This window comes from Amphibalanus amphitrite, unplaced genomic scaffold (genome assembly GCF_019059575.1).
Source record: "Amphibalanus amphitrite isolate SeventyFive unplaced genomic scaffold, NRLGWU_Aamphi_draft 001382F_arrow, whole genome shotgun sequence".
Classification (NCBI taxonomy): Eukaryota; Metazoa; Arthropoda; class Thecostraca; order Balanomorpha; family Balanidae; genus Amphibalanus; species Amphibalanus amphitrite.
Window position 1 is genome coordinate 39353 of NW_024882875.1, and position 22340 is coordinate 61692.

The window sequence follows — 22340 nt, forward strand, 5'->3', positions numbered from 1 at the left end:
ATGTTGTCAAATCGATACTGTATCAGCAGAAACCATTCAGACGGCAAGGAAAATGCCGTGTGTGGATGTTTAGATGTATAAAGGAAACAAGAAGAAAAGAAGTCCGGAAAAGGGAGGAAAGATCTTTTCTCGCTGCCTCAATGTTGAGGGGGCGCCGCCCCCTCGGCTCCCAAGTTGGGGGGACAAGCGCCCCCGCTGCCCCCCCCCCCCTGTTCCCGGGTCTATGCTGAGTGGACGCGTCTCGAGGTGAGAGCCGATTTTATGTTTTTTTTTAAATGTCATTCTAAAAAATAAGTTGCAAGAAAATGTGTGTTCTGGGCATTTAGATGTGCACGAATTTGAAAGATCTCCGTAGCGGTGGTGAGGGTAGGTTCTAAGGCTGCGTGAGTGAAAACGGATTTCTCCAGCTGTCCGCTGTTTTTTTTAGCACGAGGATGTTTTTTTCCAAGATGGCGGCTAGGTACATGTTGTATCAGAGCCGGGTGGGGTATGTTGTAACTCCTATTGTATGTATGTATGTATGTATGGGTATGTTGCTTTTGATCGCGAAAGCTAAGCCCTGGCTCGCGTTTGTAGGTAGCTAGTCAATGCTCGTTCCATTCCTGCACAATGTGTTGGCTTCTTTGCTCTTAACGGGCCACTTTTGCGTCTAGTCTGTTGATGTTTCGTTTGGATTGCATTGACCTAAGTTTGGTCTAATAAAGTGAAGCCTTTGAGCATACCTATACATTGTATTAACCCCATTTAATGTTGTTGTTATGTTCAAAACCAATAGGAAGCACACTCCCTGAAACGTGAAATAGTGATACAAATTACCCCACCATGTGATACAACTCACCCAAGCCATGGGGCAAGTTGTATCAAAAACATTGTTCTATTCGGGAGACCGTAGAAGAAAAACTGGTAGAAGTAGCGGAAAAGTTAGGTACTTTGCACAAAAAAGCAGAAGAATCAAGGAAGGGGATAGTATGGAAATAATGAGTTTATCACGGATAATTACGAGGTTATGGGTCTCGGAGTAAAAACTTATACAACCCACCCCACTCTCCCCTACCTACTTCTTCGAGTACCGCCCTACTGACGATGTTCAACCCATTATTTCACATACATTCTCGCTAAGAGACAATTCGGATGATAAGTGTAATGGCAGAAACCTTTTTGAGCATTTTCATGCCGTAGACGCTCCTCCAAAGACCAAAAACGTTGAAGCGATCAAAACTGCCTCCCTATCAACTTCGTGTTGTGCGGCACAGCATACATTCAGGCGCTCACTGCTACTGTCATCTAGCGGCGGATTCCACAACTACTGTACAGCGCCGGACGCCCGTGCATCACGGCTCCGAAGCACGCGTCAAATCCTCTCAGTCGTACACATAGTGGTCTCTGCTCGCAGCGTAGAACCAGGTTTTGCTTTCCTAGCCCATTATTTCAATTGTCTAGCATACCTACGTCTATGCGGTAGTGTCTAATATTAAATATATGTACAATGCCTATTGCCTACCTACCTAGCTACAATGCGTGTTTAGTGCGATGATCCACAACGACTCTCGAGAGCTGTCTGCCCACTCTGACCAGTGGGCACTTCTGGCCCGCAGGGGCGACTGAGCGCCACCCAGCGCTAGCCCGTGACCCGGTGACCAGCCTCGGCGGCGACCAGGTGTTACCTACGAGTACCGCGTCTGCACATGTAACCGATGGCCGGCGGCGCCCAGATGTGGCCGGCGATGACGTGTATCGGCGGCCATCCGGTGTACCGCCAGCAGCTGTGACCGGTCACCGCCGGCAGCTGTGACCAGTCGGCAGCTGTGGCCGTCCAGCCGGCTGTGACCGTCCAGCCGGCAGCTGTGATCGGTCACCGCCGGCAGTTGTGACCGGTCACCGCCGGCAGCTGTAGCCGGTCACCGCCGCCCGATACACCGCCCCTCCATCTCCGGCCGGCGGCCGAGGGCCGCCACCGCCGGCGGGGTACAGAGACAACGCGACGATAGAGGCGAAATAAAGCCCACGCGGGCGGAACGGGACACGCTCCCGGTTATATCAAAAAGTCCGTCTACTGAATTCGGTTCGAATTATTTCTACACAAATTCCTTCATCAAATCAGACTAATTACAAATATGAACGGTGAATTTTACTGCTGTTGATTTATTTCATTCTCAAACTGAGTGACAGTTATTCGCAGGTCTTCCGATCATGATCTCTCCCAAACCGCTTCGACCAAACAGACTCTGATGGAAGCATCTTTATTTACCAAACTATTACAAAACAAAGCACAGTAGGCAGTTCCCCACATTAGTAAGCACTACGACGATAAATAATGGTCAAGCAGCGAGGCCCAACCACGCCATTCACGACACGAAGTATTGCTGCGTGGCAGTTCATATTTACACAGCCAAACGAACGCGAGAACACAACGGGAAGCATACACAGTGACAACACTCATATTGTCATCCCACTTTCAGTAAATGTATAAAAATCAGCACATCATCCTACTCAGGAATGCCACGCGACAGTCCATTTCTCAGCAGTTCACCGTCGCCACAGACCACGATCAACGTCCTACAAAAGCTCTGAAATAAATATACCCATTCTAAGTAGCAAATTAAATTAGTGTACGATTCTATAGAAAAACAATCGCACATACATATACAAATACATTTGGCGTTGGGCCCAATGCAGCCGGCCGTTATTCCCCGCCTCAGCCGGAGGACCTGAGGTGACCTGAGCTGCCGCGGCTCTGATGACCCGGCGTGACCCGCCGTGACCTGGCCTACCGCACGGTCTGCGACATGTGGATCGGCGTGAGCATCAGGTCGAACGCCGTGTTGGTGAGGTTGGCGCCGCGCAGGTTAGCCTCGTGCAGGTCACTGCCCGACAGGTTACAGTTCTGCAACACACCAGCACGGTCACAGGTCAGGTCACAGGTCAGCACAGGTCACTGCCCTACAGGTTACAGTTCTTCAACACACCGGCACGGTCACAAGTCAGATCAGAGGTCAGCACAGGTCACTGCCCGACACGTTACAGTTCTTCAACACACCGGCAGAGCCAGAGGTCAGCTCACAGGTCAGTGTCGGGTCAAACGACTGCATCACAGCGTCACCGGGCATTCACAGCTGGGCAGCGTCCTGAGGGAGGCCCCACCGCTGTGTAGACCGGACCCCGCTCAAAGTCGAGCAGCGGACGCTCTGAAATGATCAAAGCAAGGCGGGCGGAGAACGAGCTTACGAACCGACAAACAAAAGGACTCAGCCGCCGTCTAACACGCACCGAGGTCACCTTAGAACACTGGATATGCAGATCGTGGGTGTATCCGTGTTGTGGGGCGACTCTCCTAATGGTAAGGCCCATCATCCAGTTCCCATTAACGGTTTGAAAGGCCGCTCCAAGCCGCCTCTCCACTCAACGGCTTTCTGCTGCGCGCAATTTTCAATACAATAAGCTGGTCGTACAAGAACAGCTTATTCGCAGCGTGCGCTGACTGGCTGTACTCTCTCCGAACGAGTTAAAAGCAGAACGCCAACGCCCGCGGGGCGTTCTCCGTCCGTATCACTGCCCTCACAACGCGCAGTGTAACGACCGTTAGCAACACGGACTGCACCGCACAGCAGCCGTGCGCTGCGGCGCAGCCTATGTAGAGCACGGCGGACGGACGCCGTGGGGAACCGGCTCAATGTAGGACGGACACGGTGGATAAATGATACGGCAGAGGACGAACAAGGTGGAAGACGGACACAGTTGATAACTGATACGTTGGAGGGGGATATGGTGGATAACTGATACGGCGGAGCAAGGACAGGATGTATAACTGTAAAACGACAGAGGCCGGACACGGCGAGAGGACGGACACGGTGAGAGTTCCGACATATCCGCGTGGTGACTGCCACTGGTGTGACTCGATTCAGTGACGACCGCCCGATATGACCTCACTCTATATATGGATCCGAGATAAACTCAGTCTCGAAGACTTAAGTGTAATGATGCTCACTAGCGACGGGGTGACACGCTACCCAGGTTTTTATTACCCTCGTGAGTATATTGGCTACACCAAAGCTGTTTTTAAACCTTCAAGCTACCCAGACACAGTCGTAGAATAGTCGGCAGGTGAATCAAACAGGATATGAGCATTGGGTAATGACCATTTCCCGCCCATTGGACATTTGGCAATTCACAAAAGTAAGCAGGAAAGACAACAATCAAGTGCCTAAAATGACAATGAAAACATCAAATAAAAATATAGAATGTCTGTCAATTGAAAACAGTAAACACAGCAGTTATTTATCTAGTCGTGGATAGTGAGCCCCTAGTGGCGCGCGCTGAGTGCCGTCGGACCCGGTTCGGTTCAGAAGCCGCCCCCGGACGCTAATGGAGCCGGCCGGCCGGTGCCGTCGCCGGCCACACCCGTTACGGTAACGTAATCACTCCCACCGGCCACTCGATCGCTAATGGTCCCCTCCCTCCGTCCCTCGCTCCTCTCTGCCGGCGACTTGGTCCGGTCCGCTCAGCCGGGGAGGGGTCACCGTAGGTGTTCGAGAGCGGAAAGTGGTGTGTCGTGGGCGATAGTAGAGCCGAATACACCAACAGTGGCCATAAAAAATAATAATAATAATAATGATAATAAAAAAACAGATGAGCAGTTGAGAATGAAATGGAGAAAATACTATCAACACCAAATATAATGGTATTCTGTGGATAAAGATTTCGTACAAATAACAATTTATTAATCTGGCATTATTGCATACTTACTATGCATCTTTATGCAATTACCATGTATTTCTGTTCTGTAGCATGTGAAAAATAATAAAAAGATGTAACAATGGTGCACTTCAGCCTTGCTCAATGTTTAATCGACTTTGAAACCCTTTTAATGTCACCTTTGCTGCATCGAGAAGTGTTCAACTATCGGCCGATAAACTCCTTCCCACCTTCTCTGCGAACTACCTGACGGAGCCCAGAGGTGTTTCCCGCAGTGTGCCTCCCCCCCCGCCCTCCGACCCGTCACCGGCAGCTGCCTGCTGGGGGCGACAGCTGGACAGAGTACCGCTGGGGACGACAGGACGCCGAGCGCGGCTGGCAGACAATATCCTGCCGCCAGACCGGCCTGAGTTACGGCCAATGGTCAGCAGACGCCGCCGGCCGGCCCGGCAGACTGACAGTTTACCGGCGCACACTGATACAGTGCGCCTCATCAGACACACGGGTTCACAGTGAAATCACACTTCATACAATGGTGGGTGTCTGCTGCGCCGATGTGATTGGTAGGTAAAACGCGCTGGCAGCAACAGCATCAACCCTCAGACACCGGCTGCTCATGGGCAACCACCCAGCGTCTCTGATGTCACTGTCCGCCCTGGGCCAGGTCACCGGCCGGTAAGGGGTGCCCTCCCCCTCCCGGTGTCTCTGATGTCACTGTCCGCCCTGCAGGCCAGGTCACCGGCCGGTAAGGGATGCCCTCCCCCTCCCAGCGTCTCTGATGTCACTGTCCGCCCTGGGCCAGGTCACCGGCCGGTAAGGGGTGCCCTCCCCCTCCCGGTGTCTCTGATGTCACTGTCCGCCCTGGGCCAGGTCACCGGCCGGTAAGGGGCGCCCTCCCCCTCCCGGCGTCTCTGATGTTACCGTCCCCTGGGCCAGGTCACCGGCCGGTAAGGGGTGCCCTCCCCCTCCCAGCGTATCTGATGTTACCGTCCCCTGGGCCAGGTCACCGGCCGGTCAGCGCGCGGTAACCTCTCTCTCTCCAGCGTCCATAGCACCGCCGAGCGGAGGCGGCGGTGGCCTCGTCAGCTGTGGGCACACGCTGTCTGTCTGGGCACCGTCAGCGCACGAATACATGGTTAACCCCAGCGGTCTCCGCACGGATAAATGGTTAACATCAGCGGTCTAGGCTCGGGTGCATGGTAAACCTCAGCGATCTACGCACGGGTGCATAGTTTACCTCAACGATCTACGCACGGGTGCATGGTTAACCTCAGTGATCTAAGCACACGGTAGTCCATAGCTGTCTGCACATGGATAAATAGCGAGCCTGAACTGTTTGCGCACGGACAAATGGTAAACCACAGCCGTTTGCGCACGGATACATGGTAAACCTCAGAGGTTTGGACACAAATAAATGGCAGAGCTCAGCGGTCTACAGACGGATAAATGGCAAACCTCAGCTATATGTGCAGTGTGCACTACGCATGGATTAATGCTAAACCTGAGCCGGCAGAGAGGACAGCCAGGCATCATCCAGCCACAGCTGCAAAAGGCATAGGTCCCACAGGAGGGAAGCAGCACCCTGATACCGCGACCGCCACATAATTTGGTGTGATGCATCACCTCGAGGTCTACCAGTGCACAGTGGCCCTTTTTCAGAATTAGCACGCATAAATTCAAAATATTTTTTCTCTTCTTTTGAGTAAAAAGCAGTCTAATCGTGTGCAAAACATTCCAAACTATCCGATGGTGCCATTTTTACCGCCTAAAAAATAATTATCTTTGGTAAAACTGACCGCAAAATCGAAGTTTGTCGAGAGGCGCGCGGACACCACCGGCGGACCCTAAAAAGTAGGGTGAGATGAACATCAATTTGTAAGGCTTTCGGTGAGGAAATATTAAAAATAAGTGGCATGGCTGTGAAGCTGAGTTTACGTAGAAGCCCTAGAAACCACAATTTTCATTGTATAAACTTAAATAGACCACTTTTGCCGAATATTGTGGACACAATAACAGGACAATTATTAACTGGAGATGGCGGCATACATATGAAGCTTTATGTTAAGTAGCACACTCTGGAACATGTCGTATTATACATCGTTCGAATCGCTGATCTCTTCTGACCATGTCCACCAAAGGGCATCGCGCCATTTTGCGCCATTTTGCTTCCACGGTGGATAACGTGAGCCAGTTCAGTCCGCGAGCGGCTGAGGCTCCTGTTCGATACGACTAAGCTTATTGACCTGGCTCGAAGCTGGTGTCACCTGGTGGGCGCCTAAATGTGGCCTGACTTTTGCCATAAGATGTGCTTATTGAAATGTCATGTAGGCATAACGCTGTGCTCAAGAAAAACTTCCGATTTCTTGTTCGCGTTTGATGTCCAAGCCGCACAAGTCCCGTGGTCGGCTTAAGATCTAACGTCAAAAGCGCCTATGTGTTTGTATTGTTCGCGTCGCGCTGACCTTAGTTGCTGCCCGGCCGGGGCCGACTAACGGTGGCTGGCAACAGCTGCAGATGCGGTCACGTGACGCCCTGGGGCGTCCTGGCGGTCAGTGCAGCGCGGTCGGCTGGCGGGCTCGCCACACTTGCGTTCGGAGCGGCCTGGGCCGGCGGGCGAGCCGTGCGAACGTGCGCCAAATCTTGGGCCGAGCGGCCTGTCGCTGTTGGGCCGAATCTCCTTGGGCAGTTCGTTTCTTTTCTTGTCTTTGCATTGGCAGGGAATACGTCCTTGATCACGTGGTGATGTCTTGCACCACTTTCAGGTAATGTGGGAATTAATGCGTGCTAATTCTGAAAAAGGGCCACTGTGCAGTGCTAAAATCGCTATCACTATCAGGAGCTTGAGGCAACGACCCCTCTAGCCGTGCAAAAATATCCGGGTAAATAGGTCTACATTGTGAAACTCTAGCTATCTTTGTTTGTCGATTCCATTTTATTTTTAATTGGTTGAAGTGGTCGAATTTAACCTCTCCACTAAATCCTCAACAGTTCCACAAACTAGTGTTTCGTGCTTGCATAATGCATATTTGATTGACGTGGCTTAAAGGGACTATCCCACCTTCTAAAATGTTGTTAAAACCAGTTAAATTGTGCCCGACTTTATAGATTGGATGACCAGGAACACGGTTCTGGCATTTATTTTTCATTAAACATCTTAGGCTTCCCATATTCCAAACACAAACTTTCAAATATGTGACGTCACAGCCCAAAATTACCTCCTTCCCCAGGCCACATTACTGTCATAAAGCTGATTCTTTTTACTCTGTAGGCACCACAACAAAGTTCAGACCAAGTTTTAAGCGATTTTTCAACGAACAAACCCATTTAAATCAGAATGACTAAACGAGGTGACGTCACACTAACGGTCGCTCCATGTTGAAGATAGGGCCTTGTACAAGGCCCATTTTCAAATGAAGGGAACGAATTTCTTCAACACCAAGAGGCCGCGGGGGTTGCAACCTAGATAGATAGTGGTTTCTGAACCTCGCCGCAAACTTGGCTATCTCAACTCAAACCCCATGTTAAAGGTGGGATAGTCCCTTTAACCAATTACATCCCGTTCATCAATTAGCCCCTCGCGGCCTCGGGCTGCGCAGGGACTCCGGGGTAGGCCATGCCGGTCCCGGCAGAGTGCAACAGAACGGAGCAGCGCGCCGTTCGCCGCCCCTTCCCGGCTGACCTGCCCAGCCCCACCCTCTGGCAGACGGGTCTGTCACCCCAGACCCGTCCCCAACTGACCGGGCCGCCCCCTCACCGGCTGACCGGCCCGCACCCCCCCCCCTATAACTGACCAGTGCGGCACCCCAGACCGTTCATCACGCGACCAATCAGCGGTGCGGCGATCACCAACCACTTGGAGCGCGATAAAAACGGATTTCGAGTCCCGCCGAACGGCGATATACCCTATTTTAGGACGGTTGGAGCGGCGCAAAAGGCCATTACAGGAATCGCCGGAAGTGCGGCGGTTTCGTACGAGTTCCAAACGACGTGATACTGTAATGGACTACATGAAATGACTTGACCTTTACAGAAACGCACAACGCAGTTAGGCAGCAACTAATAAAATGATACCCGAGAGGATAATAAGACAAATTGCACTATATTGAGTACAATGGCTCGCTGGACAGTTGGGAAAACGATGAAAACTTCAATAATTCTTTCGAGAACTTGTTCAAATACAAAGACGAGAGGCGTCCAGCAAGCGATGGACATTATAGTTCGTTGCTCGGCATTTGAGGGCGGGCTGCAATTTTGCTGGGTCATTTGCGCACAATAGGCTCGAACAGTAATAAAGGCAGTTCGGTCACTTCGAAGCGGATGCAAATGAATACTTTTTCATGCCTTTTCTCGTATTGTAGTATATAACTATTTCAACCTTCTTACTTTCCTCACAAACAATTGAGGATGGGCCATTGTATATTTTTCATCGAAGTGAAACAATCCCAAAGACGTTATCGACTTTGTCAAAAGAGCAAATCTCCTTTTGTGGGGAAGGGAATTGCGTTTTGGCGTCCTTTTGACTCAATCCGTCCTGGGAAAAGACCATTATTATATAAACATGATTGCCCCTCAAGTCGTTTGGGGTGTACTGACGGAGGTTATTCCAAAGCTGAGCGCATATTAGCGTGTCAAGTAGCAATTTGCAATATCGAAGGCACACATTTTTTGGAATTTCGTTCAATGCTCACCATTCTGGAGGACAGTTTCTTTAAGAGGTTTAAATTGAACAACACATTACCCTCTCAAGTGGTATGACCAATTCTCAAGCAGTACAGTTTCCAATTATGGACCATAACAGCCCATGAAGTGGAGCATAGCCTAGCCACCAGTCGCCACTTCAGGTAGCCACTCTATCTGACTTTTGCCTTCGTCAGCGAAAAGGATGCGTAGTTTTCAGTAGCCGAATAAAATAATCATCTGGTCACTGCAGTGTCCGTACCAAAGTGCAGTGCACAACTACTCAGAACCTCGATGGGGCCGACCAGCCTCTCGAAGTCGAGGGGCCTGGGACAGCCCACTGCCCAGCTAGACAAAACATCAGCTCCGGCTCGGGTTGGTGGTGCGCCAGCAGATTGTCGTGTGACGCTCATCAGATCATCATCAGGACAAGCGCCCAATACAAGAAATTGATGTCGATTCACATACTGGTATTAGATGCTGAAAATATTTGTAGCTCCATAGATAACAGTAGAACTGTTAGAACTGAACTGAAAGAAACAGTAGAACTGATCTGTTCTACTGTTACTGTAACACTGTTGCGTTTCATTTTCCCTCCCCAAACCAACCCGTTCCCAAATTCATCCTTCATAACAGCAGCGCGCCGGCGACCAGACACCGCTGACCCGCCGACCATCTGGCCGACACCGGACGGCAGGACAAACACGGATCCGAGACTGCGCCGCCAAATGCTATTATCCGGCGGCCCTTACAGAGCCGTCTCACCGCCGCCGACCGTGGGAAGGGTCCCGCAATGGGTCCCAACCCCGGTCAAGGGGGGCCGGGGGGACGGATGGACAAAGGCACGCAGCCTCCTACGCGCGGCGAACGGACACCGTCAGCCTGGGAAACAGGACACGACAGCGCCGCTGCGGCAGCGGGAGGCCGGGGCGCCCGGGACCAAATTGACCACCGGTATCACACTTCAAAGGCAATTTCTTCAAAACACGGCTCGAAATAGCACATTTCCAGGATGTGCCGAGACTGGCGCCGACAATCAGCATCGTGAAACTGGGACAGCCGACGGAGTAACAATATCCAAATTCCAGCATGGCACGGCACATCCGCATTCCCGGGCCCATCTTCCCACGCTGGCAAACCTGGCCGGCGTGGCAAATCTGCCGGCATCGCCAGGGGCAGAAGATTCAAATTCACCTATCGGCGCCAGAATATTTGAAGGGAGGAGGAGCACCCAGGGAGGATAGCAGTCACCATGGAAACGGCACGCCGGAGGCTGCACAGCGGAAAAACGCATACGTTTCGGTCCAACATAACGTTAAATTTAATAGAAATCTCACCCTTTCGGCAACCAGACTCAGCAGAAAATACAGAAGACTGGTTAGTCAGATAGAAGACATGGAAAATTGGCCCTTACTAGAAATTCAGAGAGCAGCAGAACTCGGAAGAAAGAGGCGGAGCGAAGACGGCAAATTCAGAGACAGCCCGAGGCAGATGGAGCTCCAGCAAAACTTTTAGGATTTTGGAGGACAGACAGTGGAGTTCGGAAAGGAGGACGCTGGGCAGCAGTTGAGTTCGGTTCTGGGGACAGTTCAGCTCAGTTGGAGAGTCGGAGGCGTTGGGGACGCTCACAGGCGGCAGTTCAGTTGGAGTTGGAGAGCTGGGAAGTGGAGTTCGGAGGTGGGCGAGACAGTCAGTTTGTAGCGGCAGGATGGAGGAGGACAGGCGATGGAGGGAGTGAGTTCGAGCGGAGAGGAGAGTTTGAGAGGAGGAGTCGGCGGTGATAGTTCTGGAGGAGGAGGATGGAGGACTGCCTGCCACTGGAGGACTCTGCGCCGCTCCGCCGTTCTGCCGCCCGCCACCACCGCTCCGCGGGCTGCCGCCAACTCTGCCGCCCGTCCGTCGTCGCTGTGCCGCCCGCCCGCCGATAAATCTGCTACCAGCCGGCCGTCAGCCCTGTCGTCCACAGCCAACAGCTAAGCGGTAGGTCGGCACTGGAGGTCATGAAGCTGCTTTCCTATCATAATCCTTCCCCAATGTGCCCCGCCTGCTGCCCCGGCTTTTCTCTCGCCCCGGGGATGTAATTTTATTTAGGCCCGTTTGGGGGGGGGGGGGTCTATACGTATGCGTGAGCGTGTGAACTTGTTGTATGATTGGGTCGCATTGTGCCTTGATCTGGATATCAAAAATGGAGGTGGCTGGGACATGTTATGTACGTATGTGTGAGCGTGTATTGTGTAATTGTTGAATGAGTTAACGGCATTGCGCCTTGTTGTAGGGTATCAAAAAGGGGTGGTTGGAATATGTTTCATTTTTTTTTAATTAACAGACTTAAATTGGCAATCTTGTCTAAAGCGGGGTAGGACTGGTCTTGAATGTGTGCGTGCGTGAGTGTAAATGTGAGCGCCCGGGCGCATCAGAGTGACGGACCATTGGGACGAATTTTGGCCTTCATTACGCGAAAGGCTGTAGAACTTTCTTCAAAATGCGTGTGATGCTCAGCTACGTTCGTCTCGGTTACTCCAGCCGGTTGTCTATTGTCTAATATTCAGTTGCAGGCTCAAAGGACGGCACTTTATGCAGTAGCTATTTAGTTTAAAGTTGACATAGGTAATCTGGTTTTTGGGATCGGCTCAGTTCACTATGGTTTGTGGCTAGTTTAAGTCTAGTTTTGCTTATCTTTGAAAACTCTGTCGTTTCACTGCTAGTTTCTCTTCCTTCGTTTTGGCTGAATATATCTTGAAAAAGTACTCACATCTATTGGGGCTATTTGGGAGGGAAACATGAATGGATTAACTTGACGAGATTAAAGTGCTGAAGGAGAGAACGAGAGAATTCGGACTTCGGAGAGAATGGGAGGGCCGAGCAGAACACCGTCTCTGACACCGTTCACACGTCGGCATGTTTTTTTTGGAACACAGGCACCGGTGGGAGGTCACACTACATCATACTGGGTTGTTGTTGTCCTCGTGGTTGTTATTTGATAGAGCTCTGATTCGAGACCGTCAAAGTAAACAGGCATTTGCGTCAGTAGTAGGTACTATCAGGTTTTTTTCGTAATTATGTGGCCGGATTTATTATTTAATTATTCAGCACGATTTAGTATTTATCACGATATTTTATTATTTAGCACGATGGGATTCAATTAATTTTTGATGCAGTGCAAATCGACGTACGTTGCAGTATATAGTACTCGATCGCTTCAATGTCCGGTAAACGTTGTTTATTTCTCACTATCTGCGAATTAGCGTCACGATAAGTTTTGAGCGTTTTAGCCCCAGAAATCCATGCGTAACTTCATTCAGTAAGTAGCGTAACTCAGTGCTGAACGACGAGTGTCTTCTAGGTTTCAGGGTTGGTAAATATGCGAAACAAAACCATAAGCCATTAACGACCAACAAATTTTCATTTCCGAAATTGTCATTTCCGACGGGTTGGAATGCCCGAGCTAAAGTAAAAGCCAGTCAAATTTGATGTAAATTAACGTAAGCCCGAGAGGAGATTAGTATCTTGACGACTCAGTTATGATTTAAAATATATTCTATTGGCCGGCATTTTTGTTTTGCTCTACTGTTATTTAATCGAGACGTGACCTACCCGTGAAATTAACATGCTCTACCTAACAGTTAACGTTACCTGGTTTGTATTTCCGGCAATATACCCCATAATCATCATTTGATTTCACGATTCTGATCGAGTGTGGCCAGAACGATTTTGCTAAGCTTAACTTTAAATTTACCCGAACGCCGCTCATTATCTCCGACAATTAACGACGATATCAATACCGTGTATGAGCGATTTAAATGTCCCTGCCCGCGCCGTCCGGACCCATCAGCCGGCTGCGGCGGCCGACCCGGCTAATCCCCAGGAATGTGTGTGAAGGAGGGGGTGTCCCGCTCGTGGGGAGGGGTTACCTGGCGGCTGGTCAGACGGTGACCCGCCGGCACGCTGGCGGTGGGGGGCCGGCGCCGGTCGAGAGAAGCGGCCATCTTTGGGCACCCGGTCGGTCCCGGCCGCCGGTCCTGCGGCGGCTAGAGCAATTAGCGCGTGCCACTGGCCGTCCAGCGCGGGTTCACAGGGAAACTGGGATGGGGCGCTAGGTCCGACGGCGGCACACGATCACTCGACGCGGTGGTAGAGCACCGACTGAAGACGGATCATGGAAGCGACGCGTGTAAGAATGTGATCTATCGACATTCCACCTTTCCTATCAGTCTTCTCCGAGTGATCGTTAATGCAGTCTCTGAGTGTCGGCCAGTCGCTCTGTCGGCTTGTCGGCCTGTCAGTCCGTCAGTTTGCCGTTCACGGTCTGATGGTCTGTCACGGTTTGATGGTACGTCGGTCTGTCAGTAGGGCTGTCTGTCTGTCTGTCTGTCTGTCTGTCTGTATGTCTTTCTCTCTTCTCTCTCTTCCCTCTCTCTCCCTTCTCCCTCTCTCCCTCTCACTTTCTCTCTCTCTCTCTCTCTCTCTCTCTCTCTCTCTCTCTCTCTCTCTCACTTTCTCTCGCTCTCTCTCTCTCTCTCTCTCTCTCTCTCTCTCTCTCTCTCTCTCTCTCTCTCTCTCTCTCTCTCTCTCTTTCTCTCTCTCTCCCATTCATGGCCCCCAACACGCGTTTCATGTCGTCAGTCGGTAATCCGAGATTGTGTCGTCGGGTCTGCTGCGTATATGACGTCACGGAGGAGGTGCTGTCTCGGGACGCGTGGGGAGGACGGGCCCCTACCCGCGGGCGCGGCGACGCCCGGGCCGGACGGGCTCGGCCGTGCTAATGATCAGGGGATCGGCGGGTGACCCTCGCTGCTCGCACCGCGCTGGGGTGCGGGATTACAATGGCTGAGCCGAACCCGCAGTCAGAGGTGACCTGTGGCCCACTGAGAGCGGCTATCGCTACACGGACCGTCGGGTCATTAACGGTTATACCCGGATTAACATAAACATAACGAATGATTGAAATACGGTCAGGCATCAATTACAACTTCCAATTGTTTAAGTCGGACAATGTTTTCTTTTACAAATGGTTTGAGTTAATGCTTTGTCAGAGTTACACGGTTTGTCGAAATTAGAACACGGTCTTTTATCGCACTACAAAATGCTTATCGGTAAAACTCGAGGAAAGGAATTAAGATAAATCGCATCGAATTAAGAGGTATTATATTAGGGAATAATTCGGGGCTGCGAGGCCAGTCTATGCGTGTTGTACCCCTGTGTACGTTGTGTTCATCGACACGGTTGTCTACACTTACGGGTGATGGGAAACAGGGACGGGAACGATTGAATATGCAATTATGATTGATCTGATAGCGATTGGGCCGAAGTTCACTTTAAACGTACAAATAGGATTATTGGTTAAAGCATCAGTGGCAGGGGGTTTAACGTTGGCGATTTAGAGGTGCTTAATTTTAGCGATTGGTTTGTTCCGGAACGGTAGGTTAAAACGGCTGGGTTACAGGGGGAATACTGCTTTCTGAATAGGTTTGGTCGGAGAAGGATCTGGTGATGGGATCTGGTGATCTGGAAACTGGTCTGATACGGTAAATAAGTGGCAAGGGAAATAAGTATGTATGGAGGACGGTTCAGGGGAACCAGGTCATTGTAGGGTTACTGGAAGCATGTTGCAGTGGACGTAGGCACTCTGGAATTAGGCTCTGAGAGGATATTGGTTGGTGGTTTGCAGTTCAAAGGACGGTTCGACGCCGGGAGTGCGCGTATTCATGTTTGGAGATATCGTTTTTTTTAAGGGCTCGTACTTAAGGTTTCATTATCGGTCCGTTCAGTGGTGGTGATTCCGGGCGACGTGTGCAGCATGCTTTGTTCTTGTATGGTTGCTCTCGTTCGATGCCCCAGGCCGGTGGCACGTCGTAAGTCGGGCAAAATAAATAGCCGTGTCTTGGTCTCGGCTAAGATTCATATGATATATAAGTCCTGATAACTCAGGCGGGAAACCGGTGGGGTGCGACGTAGCATTCACGATGAGTGTACAGGCCGTCGCACCACCTGGCTTTGGGGAGGTGCCAGAACGGTGCCTTTCAGATCTTATATCTCCCCAATGACCAGTTCAGAGGGACACAGAAAGCGTTGCTCGATTACGGGAGGTTCTCATGCATGAATGTTCGATTCAGGGTGTGAGTTTTCCCCGGTATTGCGTGAGGGTACAGCGTCTCACGAACGTGGATTGTCGCGGAGAGAGCCACCGTACGGGATTGTTCACCCGTTCGTCAAGATTTCGGCCGCCGGAGTGGTTCTAAAGCGAGGGTCGATCGGCATGGATCGGTATACCCCTCAGGCAGGAAGCATCCCACCCGCCTCTAACTCCCCACTCCGGTGATAAAAAGTTAGGATGTATCCGGCGTGTCCTGCCGAACGGAGTCCACCGCAGGAACCCGCTCTCAGCAGGTCACGAGAACGGAATTGGGTAGGACCTGGTCACGCTGCTAATTATTGCGCAGGTATAGCGCGGGAAGGCATTCAGGGAGGTACAGGAAGGATATTGCGCCTGGAGGGCGCGGGAAACCGGCTTGAGTTCCGGGGCCGACCAGGTAACATTATATACCACGCGTGCGAACCATGTGAGTGTTGCGAACCGACACTGGCCATGTCGTGAACAGCCACGTAGCTATGGGCGCGCGTTGGTCATTTCGAGTAGGGTCTGCGACGGCAGTTTAGGGAGGGGACGGCCGGGATATCGGGGTCCAGGGAAGGGCGGTAACCCGAAGGCCGTGTAGACTGTAGAGGCTCGGGTGGCGTCCCGAGGGGGGGGGAGACTAGCGTATCAGAAAGATGCAATATTATTGTCTCAAGATCCTGGAAGAGGGAGGGCTCCAGAAAGGTGCACTAAGTACTCCCTCCGGCCAGATGCGGGGTAGTGGCAGATAGGTCCGGCTGCTCCAAGACCCCTGGGCGGGAAGGGACCCGGGGGGTGTGGGAAGATGGAATACCCCACGGGCGTGGTTTGGCGCGGTAAGGGCACCACGGGGCGAAGTAGCTGAGTCGTCGTTAAATTTCGGCCACCCGGAGTGATTCGGAAGGAGGGTTGGACCCTCTACAAAGCAGGGAAATCCGGCCTGCATTAAAATCTCACTCCGGCAAAAAGGATAGGTTACGTCCCTCATAGAACCCACGGTGTAGTGTTACCTGCGGAACCTAACTGACAGTTTTATGACCCGGGGGATAGGTAGGGCACGGCCGCGCCACCGGCGACGTGCGGGTTAGGCCCATCACATGCCGGCACTAAGACGGCGGTGGCACTCGTTTACATCGTGCCACCACGCACCCTTGGTCCGTCTCGCGTCGGTCATGTGACTGTGGCGTTTAATGTAAGGGTTTTAGGCCTCCGCAGGCGTGTGCACTGGTCAGTGACGGAGACGGGAATGACCAGCCAAGACGGATGATGCCAGTGTGCGTCAGACATATGCCACCACTGAACGAGACATGGATTAGATTAATTGGTTGGGTAGTGGAAGCTATGGGATTTTAAGGAGTTTTTTTTTGGGGGGAAGGTTTTTAGACGCTCGGCGAGACGTAATTGTGTTGCAGTGACCTGAGCAGCTTTGGGACCAGTTTTCTTTTGTCATGTTCGGCGATGTCATGGGTCTAACATTTAGTATGCTTACATTTAACGAGCTTCTGTACACCACTGGGGGGAAGTTAGGAAATTAGGGAGGGATCAGACTGGAAATCTGACATTTTATCTGTGTGCAAGGGATGTGAATGAGAGCATGGGTGAAGGATGATTGTGTGGAAGCATGAATGTATTATATCCAGTGGGAGTTATCCGCCTCTGTGCAGTTGCCGTAATGTCAAGCGTGTTCTGATGTTACACCGTAAAAAAATAGGTTTAATGGGGGGTCCCAACCGGGTTGAGAGAGAGCCTCGGGCAGTCAACCTGATTAAATTATCCTCTTGAATGCCCATAACCCAATGACCCATCACCGTACAGTGTAGCAGCCTATATGCCCCAGTGACTGACCAGCCTCGCAACCAAATAAACAAATAATTGTCTTGCAGCTGAGCCCCGCTACAAGAAATTTGGCGCCCAACGTGGGGCATGGCCATGTCCTGGAGGCACGAAGTCGGTGGGCTGACACGCATAGCCGAACCGAAAAAGTTGCAGGTCAAAAGTTCGACTGGATTGACCGTAAAAGGTAATTTTATAAGTAATACTATCTTCTGCAACTTGGGGCTGCAACGGGAACCATGAGTGACAGTTTGAACGGCGGATGAAGATGTTGAAGGCATGAGCATGGTTATCTCGAAGATGTTGAAAGTGGACCTCAATCTCAAAGGCGGATGTTTTGCAGTAAAATTATAAAGGAAGATAGATTTGTATGTTGTCGGGGCACACGTTTAATAGTATCGTTGGCTGGCTAAGGGCGACTGATGATATGAAGATGTTGTACTATTGAGCAGATATACCTTGGAAGATGTTGTAGGTCTGAACGTTTTACCCAGGATGAGGTGGAAAGCTGAACTGAATCACCAAGGGAGGCGTTTAGCAGCTGTATCGTAAAGATGGGCGGTTTTATGTTTGGTAATATTAGTATTGAAAAACTATCTGGCTGAGGAGATATGAAGATGTTGTAGGATTGAGTATTATATCCAGGAAGATGTTGAAAGGCAGAACTCAATCACCGGAGGCAACGGCGGCAACAGAAGCAGGGCGGCGGAGATGGACGGGAGACAGCGGACAACCTCTGGCTTTCGAACACGGGTGGCTGGTCTATTCAGTGGCCCGTAAACGTTGGCCACGGAGTCGAAGCTGAAATGTTCCGGCTCTGTCAGCAGGGATCCGTCGGGTTGACGTCATCCCGCAGCAGCTATCCAGAGGAAGGAGAAAGGAGAAGGCACGAAACCGGACCTGACCGAGAGGGATGGTGAGGAGCTGAGACAACTGGAGCGGACTGGCGGGAGCCAATGCTGATAGGAAGACGGAGGAGGGGGCGTCAACCGGTTCCAGTCCGGACGGAGGCGAGGCCATTACGGAAGCGAGGACGCAGCAGAATGGCATCAATCGGCTGCACCGTCATCACCGGGCTACTTTCCGGCGCCACCCCTTCCCCGTTTCTCTACTGCAGGGCTGCTGAGCATGCTGATGCTGTCATCAGGACGGAGCTGGAGCTGGCGAAGGTGACAGCCGGGGTGCGCCGCCCACCGCATGGGCGGTACTGCGGCGCGCTCAACCGACTACAGGAGGCGGTGGAAGGAAGGCGGAGCTGGCGGAAGCAGCTTCAGGGGCAGTGATCACCGGTCCCTGATGAGCTGCACAGCCAGCTCTACTGACTGCACGAAGGGGACGCCCAACGGACGGAGCAGGTGTTGGAGGTGACCGAAACAAGGCCCTATGTGACCAAAGGCTACTACAGCACTAGAGCCTAGGCCTGGTCATCGGGGCCAGCAGCCTGACCCGCCATTAGAAGGGCAGTAACGAAACAAGGAACTAAAAAGCCAATGTAAAATTCCAATGTGTGCTACTAGCGTGTAACATGATGCTGTGTGTTTTGTGCTGATGCTCTTAGGGGCAACCACGTCAGCTGAGTTCGTTGTCGCTAGCTGCTAAATGAAAAAGGGATAGGCAAACATAAAATCGTTGTCGAAGAATGTTATGTAACTGCGTGTGTGTTTCATGTGTATGATAGGTAGCAAACAAGCTGCAATGGTGCACCCCGAGGTGAGTGAGGAGACCAGCGGGCAGGGGTAAGTCCTCGTCCTGCCACATCCTTCTGTTGACGCTAATTCACCACCCACCTCACCCAACCATACGTCTCTCAGGTTTCATCATCTCCCCTCAAGGTCTTTGCAGCCGGCTCCAACCCCGAGTCGCGGGGGCGCGACTCAAAGAAGATGGTTATGAAAATGTAACACTGTTGCGTTTCATTTTCCCTCCCCAAACCAACCCGTTCCCAAATTCATCCTTCATAACAGCAGCGCGCCGGCGACCAGACACCGCTGACCCGCCGACCATCTGGCCGACACCGGACGGCAGGACAAACACGGATCCGAGACTGCGCCGCCAAATGCTATTATCCGGCGGCCCTTACAGAGCCGTCTCACCGCCGCCGACCGTGGGAAGGGTCCCGCAATGGGTCCCAACCCCGGTCAAGGGGGGCCGGGGGGACGGATGGACAAAGGCACGCAGCCTCCTACGCGCGGCGAACGGACACCGTCAGCCTGGGAAACAGGACACGACAGCGCCGCTGCGGCAGCGGGAGGCCGGGGCGCCCGGGACCAAATTGACCACCGGTATCACACTTCAAAGGCAATTTCTTCAAAACACGGCTCGAAATAGCACATTTCCAGGATGTGCCGAGACTGGCGCCGACAATCAGCATCGTGAAACTGGGACAGCCGACGGAGTAACAATATCCAAATTCCAGCATGGCACGGCACATCCGCATTCCCGGGCCCATCTTCCCACGCTGGCAAACCTGGCCGGCGTGGCAAATCTGCCGGCATCGCCAGGGGCAGAAGATTCAAATTCACCTATCGGCGCCAGAATATTTGAAGGGAGGAGGAGCACCCAGGGAGGATAGCAGTCACCATGGAAACGGCACGCCGGAGGCTGCACAGCGGAAAAACGCATACGTTTCGGTCCAACATAACGTTAAATTTAATAGAAATCTCACCCTTTCGGCAACCAGACTCAGCAGAAAATACAGAAGACTGGTTAGTCAGATAGAAGACATGGAAAATTGGCCCTTACTAGAAATTCAGAGAGCAGCAGAACTCGGAAGAAAGAGGCGGAGCGAAGACGGCAAATTCAGAGACAGCCCGAGGCAGATGGAGCTCCAGCAAAACTTTTAGGATTTTGGAGGACAGACAGTGGAGTTCGGAAAGGAGGACGCTGGGCAGCAGTTGAGTTCGGTTCTGGGGACAGTTCAGCTCAGTTGGAGAGTCGGAGGCGTTGGGGACGCTCACAGGCGGCAGTTCAGTTGGAGTTGGAGAGCTGGGAAGTGGAGTTCGGAGGTGGGCGAGACAGTCAGTTTGTAGCGGCAGGATGGAGGAGGACAGGCGATGGAGGGAGTGAGTTCGAGCGGAGAGGAGAGTTTGAGAGGAGGAGTCGGCGGTGATAGTTCTGGAGGAGGAGGATGGAGGACTGCCTGCCACTGGAGGACTCTGCGCCGCTCCGCCGTTCTGCCGCCCGCCACCACCGCTCCGCGGGCTGCCGCCAACTCTGCCGCCCGTCCGTCGTCGCTGTGCCGCCCGCCCGCCGATAAATCTGCTACCAGCCGGCCGTCAGCCCTGTCGTCCACAGCCAACAGCTAAGCGGTAGGTCGGCACTGGAGGTCATGAAGCTGCTTTCCTATCATAATCCTTCCCCAATGTGCCCCGCCTGCTGCCCCGGCTTTTCTCTCGCCCCGGGGATGTAATTTTATTTAGGCCCGTTTGGGGGGGGGGGGTCTATACGTATGCGTGAGCGTGTGAACTTGTTGTATGATTGGGTCGCATTGTGCCTTGATCTGGATATCAAAAATGGAGGTGGCTGGGACATGTTATGTACGTATGTGTGAGCGTGTATTGTGTAATTGTTGAATGAGTTAACGGCATTGCGCCTTGTTGTAGGGTATCAAAAAGGGGTGGTTGGAATATGTTTCATTTTTTTTTAATTAACAGACTTAAATTGGCAATCTTGTCTAAAGCGGGGTAGGACTGGTCTTGAATGTGTGCGTGCGTGAGTGTAAATGTGAGCGCCCGGGCGCATCAGAGTGACGGACCATTGGGACGAATTTTGGCCTTCATTACGCGAAAGGCTGTAGAACTTTCTTCAAAATGCGTGTGATGCTCAGCTACGTTCGTCTCGGTTACTCCAGCCGGTTGTCTATTGTCTAATATTCAGTTGCAGGCTCAAAGGACGGCACTTTATGCAGTAGCTATTTAGTTTAAAGTTGACATAGGTAATCTGGTTTTTGGGATCGGCTCAGTTCACTATGGTTTGTGGCTAGTTTAAGTCTAGTTTTGCTTATCTTTGAAAACTCTGTCGTTTCACTGCTAGTTTCTCTTCCTTCGTTTTGGCTGAATATATCTTGAAAAAGTACTCACATCTATTGGGGCTATTTGGGAGGGAAACATGAATGGATTAACTTGACGAGATTAAAGTGCTGAAGGAGAGAACGAGAGAATTCGGACTTCGGAGAGAATGGGAGGGCCGAGCAGAACACCGTCTCTGACACCGTTCACACGTCGGCATGTTTTTTTTTGGAACACAGGCACCGGTGGGAGGTCACACTACATCATACTGGGTTGTTGTTGTCCTCGTGGTTGTTATTTGATAGAGCTCTGATTCGAGACCGTCAAAGTAAACAGGCATTTGCGTCAGTAGTAGGTACTATCAGGTTTTTTTCGTAATTATGTGGCCGGATTTATTATTTAATTATTCAGCACGATTTAGTATTTATCACGATATTTTATTATTTAGCACGATGGGATTCAATTAATTTTTGATGCAGTGCAAATCGACGTACGTTGCAGTATATAGTACTCGATCGCTTCAATGTCCGGTAAACGTTGTTTATTTCTCACTATCTGCGAATTAGCGTCACGATAAGTTTTGAGCGTTTTAGCCCCAGAAATCCATGCGTAACTTCATTCAGTAAGTAGCGTAACTCAGTGCTGAACGACGAGTGTCTTCTAGGTTTCAGGGTTGGTAAATATGCGAAACAAAACCATAAGCCATTAACGACCAACAAATTTTCATTTCCGAAATTGTCATTTCCGACGGGTTGGAATGCCCGAGCTAAAGTAAAAGCCAGTCAAATTTGATGTAAATTAACGTAAGCCCGAGAGGAGATTAGTATCTTGACGACTCAGTTATGATTTAAAATATATTCTATTGGCCGGCATTTTTGTTTTGCTCTACTGTTATTTAATCGAGACGTGACCTACCCGTGAAATTAACATGCTCTACCTAACAGTTAACGTTACCTGGTTTGTATTTCCGGCAATATACCCCATAATCATCATTTGATTTCACGATTCTGATCGAG

General features: G+C 51.4%; 1 protein-coding gene across 9 annotated transcripts in view; it reads right to left on the bottom strand.

The window, feature by feature from the left end:
- Positions 1 to 2226: 2226 nt before the first annotated feature.
- The window catches only part of LOC122372652 (BTB/POZ domain-containing protein KCTD9-like), a 73079-nt gene continuing 52965 nt past the window's right edge, over positions 2227 to 22340 (bottom strand). For all 9 annotated transcript variants that reach the window (XM_043350127.1, XM_043350134.1, XM_043350133.1 and 6 more), the window contains exon 7: positions 2227 to 2884. In XM_043350127.1, the coding sequence (XP_043206062.1) occupies positions 2768 to 2884 (117 nt within the window). In that variant the 3' untranslated portion in view covers positions 2227 to 2767. The remainder of the gene's footprint in view (positions 2885 to 22340) is intronic.